Source organism: Dromiciops gliroides, chromosome 3 (assembly GCF_019393635.1).
Source record: "Dromiciops gliroides isolate mDroGli1 chromosome 3, mDroGli1.pri, whole genome shotgun sequence".
NCBI lineage: Eukaryota > Metazoa > Chordata > Mammalia > Microbiotheria > Microbiotheriidae > Dromiciops > Dromiciops gliroides.
In genome coordinates this window covers 645,232,441-645,251,119 of record NC_057863.1, presented here as the reverse complement: position 1 = coordinate 645,251,119, position 18,679 = coordinate 645,232,441, and the positions used below count along the sequence as shown (strand labels likewise).

Below are 18,679 nucleotides of genomic sequence, written 5' to 3'. Positions count from 1 at the left end.
GAAGACCTAAATTCAAATCCAGGCTCAGAGTCTTTATCAAACATGGGCAAGTCACCTAACTTCTGTCTCCTTCAGTTTCCTCAGTTGTAAAATGGGGATAATAATTAGCACCTACCTCCCAGGCTTACTGTGAGGATCAAGTGAGATAGTTGTAAAGCCTAGTACATAGTAGACACTTTTTTTTTGTGGAGGCAGTTGGGGTTAAATGACTTGCCCAATTGGGCTAAGCCCTGCGGATGCAAAGCACGGCAGTCCTAAGGACTTTTTTTTTTTTAGTGAGGCAATTGGGGTTAAGTGACTTGCCCAGGGTCACACAGCTAGTAAGTGTCACGTGTCTGAGGTCGGATTTGAACTCAGGTCCTCCTCACTCCAGGGCCGGTGCTCTATCTACTGCGCCACCTAGTTGCCCCCATATCTGGAGCCCCAAAACAAGCTGAGGCTGACAAAGAAAGCTAAGAATGACAAAAAATCTTTATAACAACCTTCCTCCCCATTCTGGGGAAAAGAGTAGCCTTTTAATTGTTTTTAATTAACAAGCATTATGCTCATGTTGACCATCTTCTCCCTCTCCCCCCCATCAAAAAAGAACGAAATCCTTAGAACAAATATGCACAGTCAAGCAAGACAGCGCCCCACAGTGGCCACACCTCCAAAACAAACATCTTCTGCCTGAGTCCATCATTTATCGGCTGCTCCATCTCAGGCCTCTGGAATCATGGTTGGCCGATGGCATTGATCAGAGTTCTGAAGTCTGCAATTTGTCTCCACAATGTCGCTGTTATTCTATAAATCGTGCTCTTGGGTCTGATTACTTTGGACATCCCATCTCCACACAGCAGGCACCTTCTCTGGCCTCCCCCCACACCTAGAATTTTTTCCCTCCTCATCTCCACCTCCTGCCCACTCTGGCTTCCTTCTAAGATCTCTCTCACACACGTACCCCTCTCTCTCCCTCTCCCTCCCTCACCCTCTCTCTTTCTCCCCCCCCCATCCCCATCTCTCATTTGCACACAACTCTTTGCATGTTGTCTCCCCCATTAAATTGTGAGCTCCTTCAGGGCTGGGGTTGCTTTTTGGCCTTTTTTTGTCTTCTCCACACTCAGCACAGTGTATTTAACAGCACTTAACAAATACTTGTTGACTTGACAACTCAGGCTTCTCTGAAGCCATCCCTTTCTTCATTTCTTACAGCTCAGAAGTGTCCCATCCCCTTCATACTCCACAGCTTGTTCAGCTGGTCCCCGGTGGACGGGCATCCCCTCAGTTTCAGTTCTTTGCCATGATAAAAATTGCTGCTATAAACATTTGTGTACACCTGGGCACTTTTCCTCTTTCTTTGATCTCTTTGGGCCATAGACTTAGCAGAAGCATTTTTTTGGGGGGGGAGTGAGGCAATTGGGGTTAAGTGACTTGCCCAGGATCACACGGCTAGTGTCAAGTGTCTGATGCTGGATTTGAACTCAGGTCCTCCTGAATCCAGGGCTGGTGCTCTATCTACTGCACCACCTAGCTGCCCTAGACCTAGCAGTAGTATTTGTTTTTGTTTTTTTGTTGGGCAATGAAGGTTAAGTGACTTGCCCAAGGTCACACAGCTAGTAAGTGTCAAGTGTCTGAGGTTAGATTTGAACTGAGGTCCTTCTGACTCCAGGGCTGGTGCTCTATCCACTGTGCCATCTAGCTGCCCCGACCTAGCAGTAGTATTGCTGGGGTATGCATGGGGTATACACAATTAATCATTTTGGGGGCAGAGGTCCAGAATGGCTCTACTTACTGACGGGGCAGCAGCGTTCCTGTTTTCCCACAGCCCCTCCAACGTATGTCACTTTCTTTTTTTGGTCAACTTTCGGTGTGCAGCGGAAGCCCAGAGTTGCTTTAATCTGTGCTGCTCTCTTAGTGACTGAGCATTTTTTTCATAAGGTAATAGCTTGGTCACCTTCCCTTGAGTACTGTGCTCATATGCTTTCAACACTTATCAACTGGGGCAAGGCCAAGAGAAGCATTTCTGGACACAGACAATGTAGGAATTTGTTTTGCTTGACAATGTCTGTTTGTCACAAGGGTTTTGTTTTTCTCATTTCAGTTGGAGGGTGGGAGGGAGAGAAAAGAAATGTTTGCTCATTGAAAAATAAATTATTTTAAAAGTGGAAAGAACTGAAGGGTGGAGAGAACCAGACCTCCTTCAGGTGGGTGGGACAATAGTGGCTGACCACAGAGAGAAGCCAGAACTGCTTGTTAAAAAATTGGGGGGGGGGTGGGGAAATGAGGGTTAAGTGACCTAACCAGGGTCACACAGCTAGTAAGTGTCAAGTGTCTGAGACTGGATTTGATCTCAGGTCCTCCTGAATCCAAGGCCAGTGCTTTATCCCCTGTGTCACCTAGCTGCCCCCCACTGGGTTTTTAATCTGCCTGTTTTCTCTGCCAAGGAGGACAATCTCTGCACAGGAAGGGGCTAACAAGGAGCAGATAGCTCAAATCAGTAAGGATTTCTGGGAGCCCCTGACTCCCTCCAGTTAATTGTGTCACCTGGCCTAGGTGAACAATAAATTTGGGCACAGAATGAAGAGGCAGATGTGAACCTCAAGCCCCCATCAGTGACCTCTGAAAAGTCATGGAGGAAGGGAGATTGGGAGAGGACCAGACAAGGGAAATGTCATTGTGATTTTCAAAAAAAAAAGGAAGAACTTCTTGAAGCTTCCCACACGATCACGAAAAAATCCTCTAAATAAAAATTTTTAAAAGGAAGCAAATGGTTTCAGTGAACTCAATTTCTGGCAAAGTTCTAGAGTGAAGGAGGCAGCTAGGTGGCGCAGTGGATAAAGCACTGGCCTTGGATTCAGGAGGACCTGAGTTCAAATCCAGCCTCAGACACTTGACACTTAACTAGCTGTGTGACCCTGGGCAAGTCACTTAACCCTAATTTCCCCGCAAAAACAAAAACAAAACAACAAAAAAAGTTCTAGAATAAGAATTTTTAACTTGGGGTTTGTGGGTACATTTCAGAGAGTCCATGAATTTGGATGCGGAAAAAAACCCTGCATCTAACCTTTCACTGGAATTTAGCATTTTCTTCCATTATGTTTTTTTTTTCTGATAAAAGTATTTTATTTTTTTCCAGTTACATGTAAAAATAGTTTTCAACATTTGTTTATACAAGCTTTCCAATTTCAGATTTTTTCTCCCTCTTCCATTATGATTTTTAATTTGGGGGGGGCAGGGCAATGAGGGTTGAGTGACTTGCCCAGGGTCACACAGCTAGTAAGTGTCAAGTGTCTGAGGCTGGATTTGAATTCAGGTCCTCCTGAATCCAGGGCCAGTGCTTTATCCACTGCGCCACCTAGCTGCTCCCATTATGAGTTTTAAAAACCAAACCAATCATTAATCTGAGAAGGGGTCCATAGGCTGAAGGGTTTCTCCATGACACAAAAAGGGTTAAGAACTGATGGATATAGCATATTGAGACAGAGAGAGGGAGGGAGGGAGAGGAGAGAGGAGAGTTGGTTTTGGGCAAGGTAGACTTTTGATGTGGAAATTCCACCAACAGGTTGTTCACGCATGTCAGATTCTTCTGTGACCTTATTTGGGGTTTTCTTGGCAAAGATGCTGGAGTGGTTTGCCATTTCCTCCTCCAGCTCATTTGACAGATGAGGAAAGTGAGGCAAACAGGGTGAAGTGACTTGTCCAGGGTCACACAGTGTTTGAGGCTAGATGTGAACTCAGGTCTTCCTGACTTCAGCCACCTAGCTGCCTCGCCAACCCTACCCACCCCCCAAATCTAGCCATGGGACTGTGGTCAAACACTACTCTAAAACATGTTTAGGCAGAGAACTTTGAGAGCCAGTCCAGTTCCCCAAACTGGGCTCCCAGGTCCCCATCGTCTCCTCTCTCCAATCTCTGCTCCACAGAACCGTCAGAATAATCCTCAGCTGGTACAAGTCTGACTAGGTTCACTCACCTACCTCAGAATCAATGGCTCCCATTATTCTAGGATAGAGTACTAATACCCCAGCCCCATCAAGCCCTTCATTCTGGCTCCAGCCAGCCTTCCCCAAGGCCTCTTCACATTACCCCCCCTTTCACAGCTGCCACATTCCAGCTTAGACAACCTCAACAAGCCATCTCCCACCTCCATGCCTTTGCCTAGGCTGTGATGGATGTTCTTCCAGGCTCAGATCATTTGAGACATACTTTGGGAAGCACTTCCCAATCCCCTGGATTGTCAGCAGACCTCAATAATCATGGCCTGTCAGTCATCTGTTCACATGATCTATTCTCCCAGGAAGCTCCTGGAGGGCAGGATTCTTTTTAATCCCCAGGCCTTGGCATAAAAGCCCAGCCTATGTGTTTTTCTTTTTTTTTTGTGGGGCAATGAGGCTTAAGTGACTTGCCCAGAGTCACTAGTAAGTGTCAAGTATCTGAGGCAGGGTTTGAACTCAGATCCTCCTGAATCCAGGGCTGGTGCTTTGTCCACTGTGCCACCTCAGCTGCCCCCACAGCTTATGGTAAATGCCTGTTGTATTGGCTACAGCAAAGGAAGAACTTGGGACCCATAGAAGGACGAAGAGGTAGGGCCAACATCCTAACCTAGAGACCCTGGGAGCTGCCCCCCCCCTTCCCCCAGCACAAGATGGAGTCACAGACACAGCCAAAATTTAATTTTTTCTATTTATTAATTAACCGTTGTGATAAATGCTGTTTCCTGGGTTTCCATGGACCTCCCGGGGCCACACCAGGCCAGGTGGGAGCCTCCCCCCATCGTTAGCCAAGGTGGAGAAGACTCTGAGGCTGAGACACCTTTTTTTTTTTTGCAGGGCAATGAGGGTTAAGTGACTTGTCCAGGGTCACACAGTGAGACCCCTTCATTTTACAGAAGAGATGTCTGAGGACCCAGGAGGGGCTAACGAAGGGAGACCTCAATGGGGGAGGCAGCATCGGGGTTGGGTTGGGGCAGAAAGTAGGAGGAATCTGCCAGACCCACAGGCCAGGTGAGATGCAGGATGAGGGGAGGGGCAGATGGCCGGACAGGGACACGCACAAGCACTCCCTCTCTGTGCAGGATCCAGGGGCATCATTCTCAGCCCCTGCCCAACAGGTGCAAGGATTTCAGGGAAGAACCAGGAATCCAGAGGACATTTCAATCCTTCCCATCATAAAGCAGCCGTGGGCAGGGATGGGGACGAGGCCCCTGGGCTAGAGGAGGGAAGGAAGGCCGAGGGTTAGAGCAGCCAGATCTTAAGGCTGGACACAGGCTTGATAAGACCAATGAAGAGAATCTGGGGGTCCAACCTGCCCCCCACCACTTCTGTGACACCTGGGGGGGGGGAGCGACCCTGGAACCTGAGAAGCTAGGGAGAGGAAGGTGTTTGTTAGAAATCGGGAAGCCTGTACCCGGAGGGCCCCATCTCTGGCCTGGCTGCCCCAGGGCACCCCTCACCTCCATCTTCAGGACCCTCTAACTCAGGACAGCCTTGATCTCTGCCACTATACACTGGTATTTGTCCGGAGAGTCCACGAAGCCATGTCCAGCCTAGGGAGCAGAGACGGGGTGAGTGAGGTAGGGGGGCTCCTCTGGCCAGAGCTTTGGCCCAATGGCTCAATGCTTCCATTGTGCAGAGGCAGCTGCCGGCCTGAGGTCACCCGAGGCAGGGACGGGCAGAAACAGAAAGGAAGGGGATGGGAGAGGCAGGTGCACCACCACTCACCTTCTTGGAATGGACAAGTTTCCCAGCAACTGTTACTTCAAAGAAACCGGTGACCTCCCGGGTGCCTTCACCATTCTGGAAGCAGGGAGGAGAGAGGCTGAGGCTCTCAGTGTCCCTCCCCCCACCGTCCCCACCCCAGCTCTGGGGCAAGGCTTAAGTGGGTTGGAACAAAGTGTCCCGCCATAACCAGGGCAGGGCCCCAGGAGCCGCAGCCCAGGGCACTGAATTTATAGGATACCACCCACCCCTCTGCAGAAACAGCAGAACTCAGCACCCATTTAATGGGAATGACTGACAATGCAAAGCTACCAGATGGGGAGCTGGGGTGAGGGCTTCCCTGCCCGGCCCTCCTCCCTCGGTGGGCACCGGAGGCTGGAATATCTGGGGCTAAGATTTCTGGACACTTGGCTCCTTCATGCACTTCCTCCTCGTCCCGCAACACACACACACACACACACACACACGCCCACCAGGAGACACTCACGACGGTCAGGAGGCCGGGGAATTCATCCTCCAGCTTCTTCTTCAGTAACAGATACTGACATAGGGGAACGCATGGGGAAGATGAGAGGTTGATTACACAGCCCGAGCTTGCTCACTATGGTCCTCCCTCCTCCACCCTCCACCGCACCCCCAGACCACTGACCTTGGGCTTGTAACCTCAGGCACCACTGGAGGGGGGGGGTGGAACCACAGTAGAGGAAGAAACAGGGGGAAGGAGAGAGGAATCTCGGTTAGGATGAAAACATTCGATGCAACCAGAAGGGTAGGGGTAAAGATTTCCTTCCAAACCCACTCCACCCCCACCCCCAACCCAGGGCCTGCTTGGAGGCCCGCTCTCCAAGGTGTGCGGCCCCTGGGGACCCCGGGACCCTCTCCCCAAACCCGAGGTCCCCTCCATCGCCCCATTTTTGTCTCCCCTGGAAGGTTCCAGAGAGGAGCTCCTTCCTGGACTGGCTAGTGTGCAGAGGCGTGGGTGAGGAGGGGGCTGGAGGACCCGTCACAGCCCGCCCCCGCCATGCACGCCTCCCCCTAAGGGATCTCCAAGCGTTGGAGCCGCTCACCAGTAAACCACATGGACTTGTACCGCCATGGCTGGAGCCCCCGCTTTGTTCCGGACCCGCTAGACTGCTGCAGTAGGACAGAACGTTGGCGCCGCCCGCGTTCCAAATTAGAACGCTGCGGTCAGCAACAGTTACATAGCGTTCTATCGGGAGTTTCCACTGTTCTCACGCGGCCGGGGGAGGCCAAGGAGGCGAGCCGAGAGAACTCTCTACCAAGAGCTGACCCAGGTCCCCTTCTCCGCTTAGAACTTGGCAAGAGTTAGGCCATGGAGTGTCCAAGTCGGATCTGGGCACATCGTGGGGGACCCAACAGGATCCAGGGAAGCCCCCTCCTCCCTTCCCCCTGGGCAAGGATGGTAAAGCCCGAGTTCTGGGCGGACTAAAACCATCCCCCTCCCATGCGGGGGAGGAGTTCTCTCCTCCCCTGCTCCTGGATGCCATGCTGGGGAGGGCAGGGGAACTTGGCCCTCTAGCCCTTACCAGCTCGTGTAATTGCATCCGCGCCGGGGCTGTGTGCCCTGATGCAGATCGCACCCCCTCCCTCCCTGCGTTGATGGCTTTTGAAAGGTGCTGAGGCCGGCAAGTTTTGGCCCGGCGGCCCGCCAAGGTAACCAGCCCTCACCAGCTTAGCCGGGCATGTCTGGGCCAGCACATACTCTGTTCCACCACCCCTGGCCGCTTTCCACGCCTTTGCAGTACGCCTTCAATTAAATAAACCTATTTAGCTGGTACTGTGTGCCAAGGACTTTGCTAAACGCTGTGGATGCAAAAAGAAGCAATAGACAGTCCCTGCCCTCAGGGAGTTTGCAATCTCACGACAGTTAACAAGCTGTTTAACATTCTTTTAATTTAATTTATTTATCTATTTATGTGTTCATTCACTCATTTATTTATTCATTCATTTATCAAAATGTAATAAACATTTTAATTTATAGTTTTGGGTTCCAATTTTTATCCCTCCTTTCCTCTCTCTCCCCTTCCCAAGGCAGTAAATAATCATATATGGATTATACATATACAATTATGTAAAAAAATATCATATTAGTCATTTTGTACAAGAAAATTTGATTAAAAGAAAAAAATGAAAGTGAAAAATAGCATGCTTCAGTCTATTCCATCAAAATCAGTTCTTTCTTTGGAAGTGGATCGTATGTTTCATCAATAGTCCTTTGGGATTGTCTTGAATCATTGTATTTTTGTTGTTTTTGTTTTTGTTTTTTGCAGGGCAATAAGGGTTAAGTGGCTTGCCCAGGGTCACACAGCTAGTGTCAAGTGTCTGAGGCTGGATTTGGATCATTGTATTGTTGAGAATAGTCAAGTCATTCACAGTTCTTCATCAAACAATACTGCTGTCTCTGTGCACAATGTTCTCTTGGTTCTGCTCACTTCACTATACATCAGTTCATATATGTCTTCCCAGGTTTTTCTGAAATCATCCTGCTTGTAGTTTCTTATGGCACAATAATATTCCATCACCATCATATACCACAGCTTGTTTAGCCATTCCCCAACTGATGGGCATTTCTCTGATTTGCAATTCTTAGCCACCACAAAAAGAGCTGCTAATTTTTTTATTTTTATTTTTATTTTTTTACAAATAGGGATTTTTCAGGGGCAGCTAGATGGCACAGTGGATAAAGCTCCAGCCCTGGATTCAGGAGGACCTGAGTTCAAATCCGACCTCTGACACTTGATACTTACTAGCTGTGTGACCCTGGGCAAGTCACTTAACCCTCATTGCCCTGCCAAAAAATATATATATATATAAGACAAATAGGGATTTTTCTCTTTGGGGAAATTAACATTCTTTTTTTTTTTAATTCCAAATTTTCTCCCTCTCTCCCTTCCCCTTCCCTGAGACAGTAAGCTGTTTGATATAGATTATACATGTGCAATCATGCAAAACAAAATGAGATGTTTATTAAGCACCTACCACGTGCCAGTCATTGTGCTAAGTGCTGGAGATACACAGAAAGGCAAAACCCCATAATTCCGGTCCCTAAGGAGCTCCAAGTTTAATGGGAGGAGACCAGGAGCAAAGGACGAAATAGAGACCGGGTGGGTAGAGGGGACTCGTGGGGGGGGGGTTGCCCCAGAAAGGCCTCGGACAGAAGTAGAGATTGGAGCTAAGCCTTGAAGGAAGCCAAGAATTGGAGAAGGGCCAGAGCATTCCCGGTGTGGGGTACAGCTGGTGCAAATGGAGGAAGATGGAGCATGAAGGACAGAGAGCAAGCTTGGAGGGGACCAGCTTAGCTGCCCGGAGACTGGAAAGTAGGAAGGGTTTTCAAGAGCTGAACGGGAGGTTTGTATCTGAGCCATTGGAGTTCATCCGGAAGGTGGGGGTGGGAGGAGTGACATTTAAGAAAAGCTAGCTTCAGGGGCAGCTAGGTGGCGCAGTGGATAGAGCACTGGCCCTGGAGTCAGGAGGACCTGAGTTAAAATCTGGACTCAGACACTTAACACTTACTAGCTGTGTGACCCTGGGCAAGTCACTTAACCCCAATTGCCTTACCAAAAACAAAACAAAAACAAGAAAAGCTGGCTTCAGCATCAAGGAAGAATTGGAGTGGGGGAGGAGGGGAATCTTGGAAGACCAGTTAGGGAGTAACTGCTTGCCCAGGAAACTTGTATCCTCTCCAGGGACTTCCTAGAGGTGTCTTTATGGCACAAATCCTGCCTTCTGACCTTTGTCTAAGTCCTAGGGCCTAGGAGACCACTACCAGATTAGACCTGCCTGGAATTGCCAGGACGGGGTGTCTGGTCCCGGCTGTACCTTATCTTAAACCTCTCTCCTTGCCCACTCTCTCCATCTTACTCTCACTGAAATCTGGCTCCATCCTGATACCTCGGCTTCCCTGGTCACCCCCTCCAGCACTCTTTTGTGTCAGAGGTGTGAGTGGGAACCCTCCAAGTTTCCAACTGCCCCTTCCTGGCTCCCCCATACCTCCTCATCACTGAGCATCACTCAATTTCTCACTCAATCAAGATTCTGGGGGCTGTGGTCCACAGTGCTCCGGCTTCCTCGATGAGTCCAGTCCGTGGCTCACAAACCTTCTCATGCTACTCTTTTTTTTTGTGAGGCAATTGGGGTTAAGTGACTTGCCCAGGGTCACACAGCCAGTAAGTGTTAAGTGTCTGAGGTCAGAGTTGAACTCAGGTCCTCCTGACTCCAGGGCCTCTATCCACTCACAAGCCTTCTCTCTTCCCTAACTCCTCCCCTCATATTAAGGGGGCCTGAACATACACAATGATGCTCTCAGGTCCTCAGTTGGCTCATTTTCTATGACCTACCCTTCTATGCCACTTCACCCACAAAGAGAGTCAGACCCCGATTTGTCATGGCCCACAAAGGTCATGAAATTCCCTGTTCCGGTGATAATCTGCTGTCATTCCACCTCTCCCTTTGTCTGGCAAACCCTGACCCCACCCACCCCCTCACCTTGACCTCCACTGCTGATGCCCCTCCTGAACTGACTACTCTCTTTTCCCTTCCCCATTGGTGAACCCTTCCAACTGTACCCTGTTCTCTTCTCTTGAGTCCCTACCCCCCTTATCATAACACCGATGTTCCCTGAGGCCAAGCCCTCCAAGGGCTCTCATCAGCTTCTAGATCTTTGCTACTATTGGGGGGGCAGGGAGAGGAGGAAATCACAGAACTGTGCAGAAGGAAGGGCGCTAGCCATTGGACTACCCACTGCCTCATAAATAAGTAAATAGAAGGATGATTTCAGTGCTGGACAGCACCTTCTGGGAAACTTGTAGTCTTGGGAGCTGTCTGAAGCCCTTGAGAGGTTGAGTGACTTCCCAGGATGTGTCAGGGGAGGGACTTGAACCCAGGCCAGCTCTTGATCTCCTATACCATACTGCCTTTCTCTGTACAAAATATATACACAATAAATGTAGTATAATTTGGAGGGGACATAAGGGGACATGAAAGGTCTGTTCAGTCATATTTGACTCTCTGTGACCCCATTTGGGGTTTTCTTGGCCAAGATATCGGGCTGGTTTGCCATTTCCTTCTCCAGCTCATTTTACAGGGAGGAAACTGAGGCAAACAGGGTTAAGGGACTTGCCCAGGGTCACACAGCTAGTATCTGAGGCCAGATATGAAATCAGGAAGATGAGTCAGGAAGGGAGCCCTGCTCGCCATGCACTATGGTGCCACCTAGTGGCCCTATAAAAGGTCCGCACTTTCATGTAAACTAAGGATTCTGAGAGGCAAAGATGAGAAGGGAGGGAATTCCAGGTATGGGTCCAGGCATGGGTCCAGGCAAAGGCACCGAGATTGGAAAGAGGTGTTTCATAGGAAGACCAGCCAGAAGGCCCGTTTGGCCATAAGGAAGAGTCTTTGAGGGAGATTGTTACATAATATAATCAGGTTTGAAAGGTGGGTTGGAGGCAGGTGGTTAAGGGCTTTAGAGGCATGTGCATATACTCACAGGTATGTACACATGCATGTATACACATATCTCTGTGTGTATGTATGTGCATGTATACCTTTTTCTTTTTGTGGGGCAATGAGGGTTAAATTACTTGCCCAGGGTCACACAGCTAGTAAGTGTCAAATGTCTGAGGCCGAATTTGAACTCAGGTTCTACTGAATTCAGGCCCAGTGCTTTATCCACTGTGCCATGTAGCTGCCCCTATACTTTTTACTATTATATTTAAGGACAATCAACCAGCCAATAAGCATTTATAAAGTGCCTACTTTGGATTACAAAGAACGTATCAATCTCTGCTCTCAAGGAGTACATGTGTGTGTGTTGTTGTTTGTCCTTCATTCTTGAAGAAGACTATGACATCTGGGTGATGTCATGACTTGCACTGAATGGGATTTAAGGGAGGGAAGGCTGAGCAAGGTCACCAACCTCACTCTCTCCTCCAGAGCCATCTGCGTCCAGTGGCAAGATATACATCAGCACAACTGGAGATGGCCCTGGATGTTTAAGGCAATTGGGGATAAGTGACTTGCCCAAGATCACACAGCTAGTAAGGGTCTGAAGTGAGATTTGAATTCAGGTCTTCCTGATTCTAGGGCCAGTGCTCTATCCCCTGCATCACCTGGCTGCCCAAATATGTATATATACATTTATTATATATGTTTATATAATTAATTAGAAAGAGAATACATATAGGGGCAGCTAGATGGCGCAGTGAATAGAGCACTGGCCCTGGAGTCAGGAGTACCTGAGTTCAAATCCGGCCTCAGACACTTAACATTTACTAGCTGTGTGACCCTGGGCAAGTCACTTAACCCCAGTTGCCTCACTAAAAAAAAAAACAAAAACAAAAACAAAACAAACAAACAAACAATAAAGAGAATACATATAAATGAATATAAAGGAAAAGCCTTAAGGGAACCCACCTGTCCTGGGTCTTTCAGAATTGCTTTGTCCTTCCCAAGTTCCTGGAGAGGTGGATCATATACCAGCAGGAAACCTGGGTCTCAGGGGGTCTGATGTCTGTCAAAGACCTTCCATTCTCCAGGCATCAGTTTCCCCATGTGTACAATGAGGTGATTGGACTACAGCTCTACTGACGTACAGGGAGGTGTGTGTGTGGGGGGGGTCCTTACCTGTGAACTTTGAAAAAAATATTTAGAACTATATTTCCATAGAATTGGCTTTCTTTGTGATCCTCTGAATTTTATTTAATGTATTTAAAAACATGCATCTGGGGGCGGCTAGGTGGCACAGTGGATAAAGCACCGGCCCTGGATTCAGGAGTACCTGAGTTCAAATCCGGCCTCAGACACTTGACACTTACTAGCTGTGTGACCCTGGGCAAGTCACTTAAACCCCATTGCCCCGCAAAAAAACAAAAACAAAAAAATAAAACAACATGCATCTAAGAAGGGGTCCGTAAGCTTAGCCAGACTGTCCTAAGAGGTCCAGGGCACAAAGAATGGGAAGAGCCTTTGCAGGCATTGAGTGAGTGAATGAATGAGTGAATAAGTGAATGAATGGACGAGTAAATGAATGAGCGAGTGAGTGAATGAGTGACTGAGTGAGTGAATGAATGAATGAATAGAAAGTGGGTCTGGGGAAATCTAGAGATGTAGTTTTATCTCTGACTTTCATAGTCTCTCCCAGTACACAATACATCTCCTCCTGGGAGGACAGGTCTTCTGGACGATTTTTGACCCTTAAATTAATTTCATAAGACCACAGACTTAGACCTGGAAGGGACTCCAGAGGATCGCTAATCTAACCCTTCTCATAACACAGAGGAAGGAAGTGAGGTCTATGGAAGCTAAATTATTTTCTCAGAATAGTAATAATAAAAGTAATAGCTATCATTCATTAAAGTTTGAAAAATGCTTTACAGATATGATCTTCACAACAACCCTGAGAGGTAGGTGCAATTATTATCCCCATTTATGGATGAGGACACTAAGGAAGGCAGAGATAAGTGACTTGCCTAGGGTCACACATCTGGATTTGAACTTGGGTCTTCCTGACTTCAGGTCCAATGCTCTATCCACTGAGCCCCAGACCTGGCTACGTTAATAAAACCTTGTTGATTGATTGGCTTAGTGGCCTATATCACTTTGTTGTTGTTGTTGGTAGTGGGTTTTTTTGTTTTTGTTTTTATGGGGCAATGAGGGTTAAGTGACTTGCCCAGGGTCACCCAGCTAGTAAGTGTCAAATGTCTGAGGCCAGATTTGAACTCAGGTCCTCCTGAGTCTAGGGCTGGTGCTCTAGCCACTGCACCACCTAGCTGCCCCGGCCTTTATCACTTTAAGGGGATCACTGTGTTTACCAGTGGAAAGACAGGAAAACACAAAGCCTACTGGCTTTATTTTTATTTATTTATTTATTTTTTTAAGTGAGGCAATTGGGGTTAAGTGACTTGCCCAGGGTCACACAGCTAGTAAGTGTTAAGTGTCTGAGGTTGGATTTGAACTCAGGTCCTCCTGACTCCAGGGCTGGTGCTCTATCCACTGCGCCACCTAGCTGCCCCTACTGGCTTTATTTTTTATGCACACACTGCCTCACAGAAAGATACACACACATACAGATATGTATACACATGTGTACACACACACACACACACACACACACACACACACACACACAGTCTGTGGCTCAGGCATCCTTCCCCAGCCTCCCACAGGTACTCTGTGCTCTCTAATTGCTGAAGGCTGGGACTAGCGGTCAGACCAGGGGCCCTGTGGTTGGGAGGTATTTTTAGTTCTCATTAACCTTCCCTCCCATCTCCCTTCCTTAGGCTCTCTGAAGTTGGTGCTAGAGCCAACTGGTTTAATCACTGTGAATGAAGTAGGCAAGACCCCAGGTCAAGAGAAAGGGTGGGGGAATCCTGGAGCTTCCTAGAGAAGATGGGGGCGGGGAAGTGGCCCAGTAGCCGTTTCTTTTCCCTATATAGCTTCTATTACAAGAACAGCTCATCCCTCTGAGAACTCTCCTTTTATCTGTACAATGAATGAGAGGATAAAGAAGAGTGAGTCTCTGGGAACCCCCTCAGTCTCAGATGGTTTCAAATTATCCCAACCTGCCCTGCCTCTCACCCCCATCCCCTTTCTGTATCCTCCTCACTTTCCCTCCTCTACCCCAAGCCTGCAATCCTCAGAGGCCAGAAGCTGAAGAGCAATGGGGGCTGGGTAGCCTCATATGTCAGGAAGGCTTAGGCCGACTGGGATATTCTTGCTGCTGTCGGCCAGACCCCTATCCCACCACCTACCTGTCTCCCTCTGAGAAGGATGGCCGACAGCAATAGCATCTCAGAATCATAGAATCTCAGACTTCATAGGATTATAATGTCACAGGCTCTTAAAAACTGAGAATTTCAAAAACAATAGCCTTAGAATCACAGAATTTTAGAATCAGAGAATCTCAGATTTTGTAGAAGAGTAGATTTGTTGACTCAGATTTTCACTGGGGTGTTGCTACACAGTAGGCTTTGGAGTCAGCAAGGCCTGAGTTCAGATCTTACCTGTGACACCTAATGGTGTGATCCTGGATAAATCATTACCTCTCAGAGTCCCAGACAATTGTCTAAGGCTATAATAACCACAGAATTGGAGAGACGAAGTGTTCTCAGCAGCCATTTAGTCAAAAATATACAAGACAGAAATCCCTTATTCAACAGTCACCCAGATGAACAGGGGAACTTCCCCCATCAGGGACATTGACCTTGGATTCAGGAAGACTTGGGTTCAGAGCTCACCTCCGACCTCTACTAGCTATATGACCACAGGCAAGTCACTCAACCTCTCTGTGCCTCAGTTTCCTCATCTGTAAAATGAAGGAGTCAGACTTCACAGTTTCAAAGGAAAGAAGGAAAAGAAAAAGAGAAAAAGTGAGGAAGAAAGAAAGAAAGAAAGAAAGAAAGAAAGAAAGAAAGAAAGAAAGAAAGAAAGAAGGAAAGAAAAGGAAGGAAGGAGGGAGGGAGGGAGGGAGGAAGAAAGAAAAGAAAAGGATCACACTATTTCAGACCAGAGAATCTTGAGCCCCTATAATGGAGTCCTAAAGTATTAGCAACTGAAAAGCTTAGATTTTGTCAAATGACAGTATCACAGAATCTAAGGAGTTCAGACTTCATAAAATCAATGGATTTGCCCTATCATATATTCTCTCTGACCTTGTACGATCTCAGAATTCATAGGATCATGGGGATGCTGCATAGCCATTTTCAAATTTTAGAATGATAGAATCTCAGGTTTCACAGAATTTTGTAATCAAACTTCATCCACAGGCAGATGGAGAGCTCGACTTTCTAATTCTGTATTTTAGACAGATGCTGCTTGTGGCTAATGATTAAGCCCAGAATTGAACTCCAGAGGAGGAATTAAGATTGAATTACCTTTGGGAATGTGTCCAGAGTTTTTAGGGACTCACGTTTCTCCCCGAAACAAAGGCCCATTTAAAAAAAAATAACATTGTACCAGGGAATAATGTGCTGGGTGGTTGAGTGGATAGAGTGCCGAGGCTGAAGTCAGGAAAAGTCATCTCCCCGAGTGCAAATGCAGCCTCAGACACTTTAGCTGTGTGATCCTGGGCAAGTCATTTCACCCTGTTTGCCTCAGTTTCCTCATCTGTAAAATGAGCTGGAGAAGGAAATGGCAAACCAGTCTAGTATCTTTGTTAAGAAAACCCCAGGGGCAGCTAGGTGGCACAGTGGATAAAGCACCGGCCCTGGATTCAGGAGTACCTGAGTTCAAATCCGGCCTCAGACACTTGACACTTACTAGCTGTGTGACCCTGGGCAAGTCACTTAACCCCAATTGCCTTACCAAAAAAAAAAAAAGAAAAAGAAAACCCCAAGGGGCAGCTAGGTGGCGCAGTGGATAAAGCACTGGACCTCAATTCACCAGGACCTGAGTTCAAATCCGGCCTCAGACACTTGACACTTACTAGCTGTGTGACCCTGGGCAAGTCACTTAACCCTCATTGCCCTGCAAAACAAACAAACAAACAAACAAAGCCAAATAAATAAATCCAAAAAAGAAGTGGAGGAGAGATGGGCTCCGATGACACCCACGCAATGTCCTCAGATCTAGAGGAAGACCTCCTGTTGTGTTGGACCCCTTACAGATGATGGACAGGAAGACCAGCATGAGCTGGGCAGAATGAGAGAGTGTGGAGGGCTGCAATCTGTGCCCCTGGAAGGGAAGAGACCATCACAGGGTTAGAGTTTTAGAGGCGGAAGGGCCCTGGGAGGTGCTCTGGTCCCACCCGGAGGCTGGAGAAGGGAGGGAAAGATCGCAAGTACAATGGGAGTCAGTGGTAGCCAAAGTTGGGTAATACTACTTGGGCATAATGGTCATGATATTCTGCAGGATGGAGGTATGGTCTGACCCTGCCTGGAGGATGGCACTGAGATCCACGGCCCACAGTTTAGGAAGAGCATCAATACTCTGGAGAGCTTTCAGAGGAGGGGAACTGAGATGGAGACAGGCCCCAAGTCCAAGCTACATAGTTCATTCAATGAATTGGGGGTGGGGCGGCTAGGTGGCGGAGTGCAGAGCACCGCCCTGGAGTCAGGAGAACCTGAGTTCAGATCAGGGCTCAGACACTTGACACTTACTAACTGTGTGACCCTGGGCAAGTCACTTGACCCCAATTACCTCACTAAAAAAAAAAGAATTGGGGGTGCTTAGTCTGGAGAAGGGAAGATTCTGACAGCACAGGGCAGGACTAGCATGTGGAGGAGGGATAAGCCTCGCTCCTGAGGGCAGAACAGGGAATGATGGGGGGGGGCAGCTAGGTGGCGCAGTGGATAAAGCACTAACCCTGGATTCAGGAGAACCTGAGTCAAACCCAGCCTCAGACACTTGGCACTTACTAGCTATGTGACCCTGGGCAAGTCACTTAACCCTCATTGCCCTGCCAAGAAAAAAGAAAAGAAAAGAAAATTTATGTCTCTGGTGCATATATGAATAAAATAGAAAAAAATCAAGAAAGAAAAGAAAAAAGAAATAGTAGTTTTAATATTTGGGGGAAGCTAGTGGCGCAGTAGATAAAACACCAGCCCTGGATTCAGGAAGACCTGAGTTCAAATCTGACCTCAGACACTTGACATTTACTAGCTGGGTGACCCTGGCCAAATCACTTAACTCTCCTTGTCCTGCAAAAACAAACAAACAACCCCCCCAAAACAAAACAAAATAAAAAGAGAACTGGGAATGATGGGTGGGTGTCCAGCCTCATGAGGAGGCCAATTGAGGCTGGAGGTAAAGATTTTCCTAACGGTGCATTCCAAGAGCAGAAGGAGCTGCCTGGGGAGGGCAGTAGACTTGTCCTCCCCGGGGTGGTTAAGCAGCAGTCAGATTGATCCATATCCAAGATGTTACTTCTTCATCAAACAGATACTCGTTGGACTTCTGCCCGAGGTCACATGGGGAGTCAAGGGCAGGGTTGTGTCTGTTGTACTCTGTGTGTGTGTCCTGAGACTATCTGCTGGCCTCTGTGGTTAATACAAAAGTCGGAGTCTGCACACATACAGCAACACGCACACCTGTCACTGTCCTGATGGATGGGCTCGGCTTAGCTGGGGAATCCTGACAGAGCCATCCATCACCCAGCTACATGGCCACACTCTCACACACACACACACACACACACACACACGCACACATGCACACTACATACCACACAAAGCACACACACAGAGCATACATACACCACATATACATCATACACATACCACACATACAAATACACACCACACACAGCAGACACACATGCATACACAATACATATACCACATACACCATACACACTATACCACACATACACACATAGCACACACATACATACATTGTGCACACATACATATACCATGCACACACATCACACACATACCACATATACCAATATATACCACACACAGCAGACACACACATACATACATATACCACATATACCACACACACTATACCACACATCCACACGTAGCATGCACATGCATATATCACACACACACATACATATACCACGTACACAGCACACACACACACACACACATACACACATACACACACAGGGTCCTGGCCACTCCTGGTCGACACATAGATAGTGTGCCAGCTCTCTGAATTAGTCCATGTAGCCAACCCCAGCCCACATGTCACACTATGTTCAGGCATCCACAAGGAAGCTGGGGCTCCCTGCTTGGTTTCGCTACACACCCTGCCCATCCTGCCCTCTCCCCTCTTTTGTTCAGGGCACTGTAATTCAGGTAGGTGCTTCTATGGCCTCTGGCTGGCTCTGGCTTTCTGTGCCTGCTCACATCCAGGGTCCTGCCCTAGCCACCCCTCTCCCCTTTCCATGTCAGCTCCTTGAGAGGAGGGACCTTTGTATTGGTATCTCTAGCACCACACACAGTTCCCCACACATAGTAGGTGCTTAATCAGTGTTTTTTTCATCTACCTGTTCATTCATTCCTCTGTGAATTAGG

The 18,679-nt window shown here is 47.9% G+C and overlaps 1 protein-coding gene across 1 annotated transcript; it reads right to left on the bottom strand.

Annotated features, from left to right (window-relative positions):
- Positions 1-4,643: 4,643 nt before the first annotated feature.
- SELENOW (selenoprotein W) lies at positions 4,644-6,903 on the bottom strand. Its single transcript, XM_043994827.1, has 6 exons — positions 6,764-6,903; positions 6,346-6,370; positions 6,184-6,237; positions 5,700-5,774; positions 5,432-5,524; positions 4,644-5,187 (listed from the first exon to the last, which is right to left on the bottom strand). The coding sequence occupies exons 1-5, from the start codon at positions 6,790-6,792 to the stop codon at positions 5,450-5,452; spliced, it is 258 nt and encodes an 85-aa protein (XP_043850762.1). The 5' UTR covers positions 6,793-6,903; the 3' UTR covers positions 4,644-5,187; positions 5,432-5,449.
- Between the last annotated feature and the right edge of the window lie 11,776 nt (positions 6,904-18,679).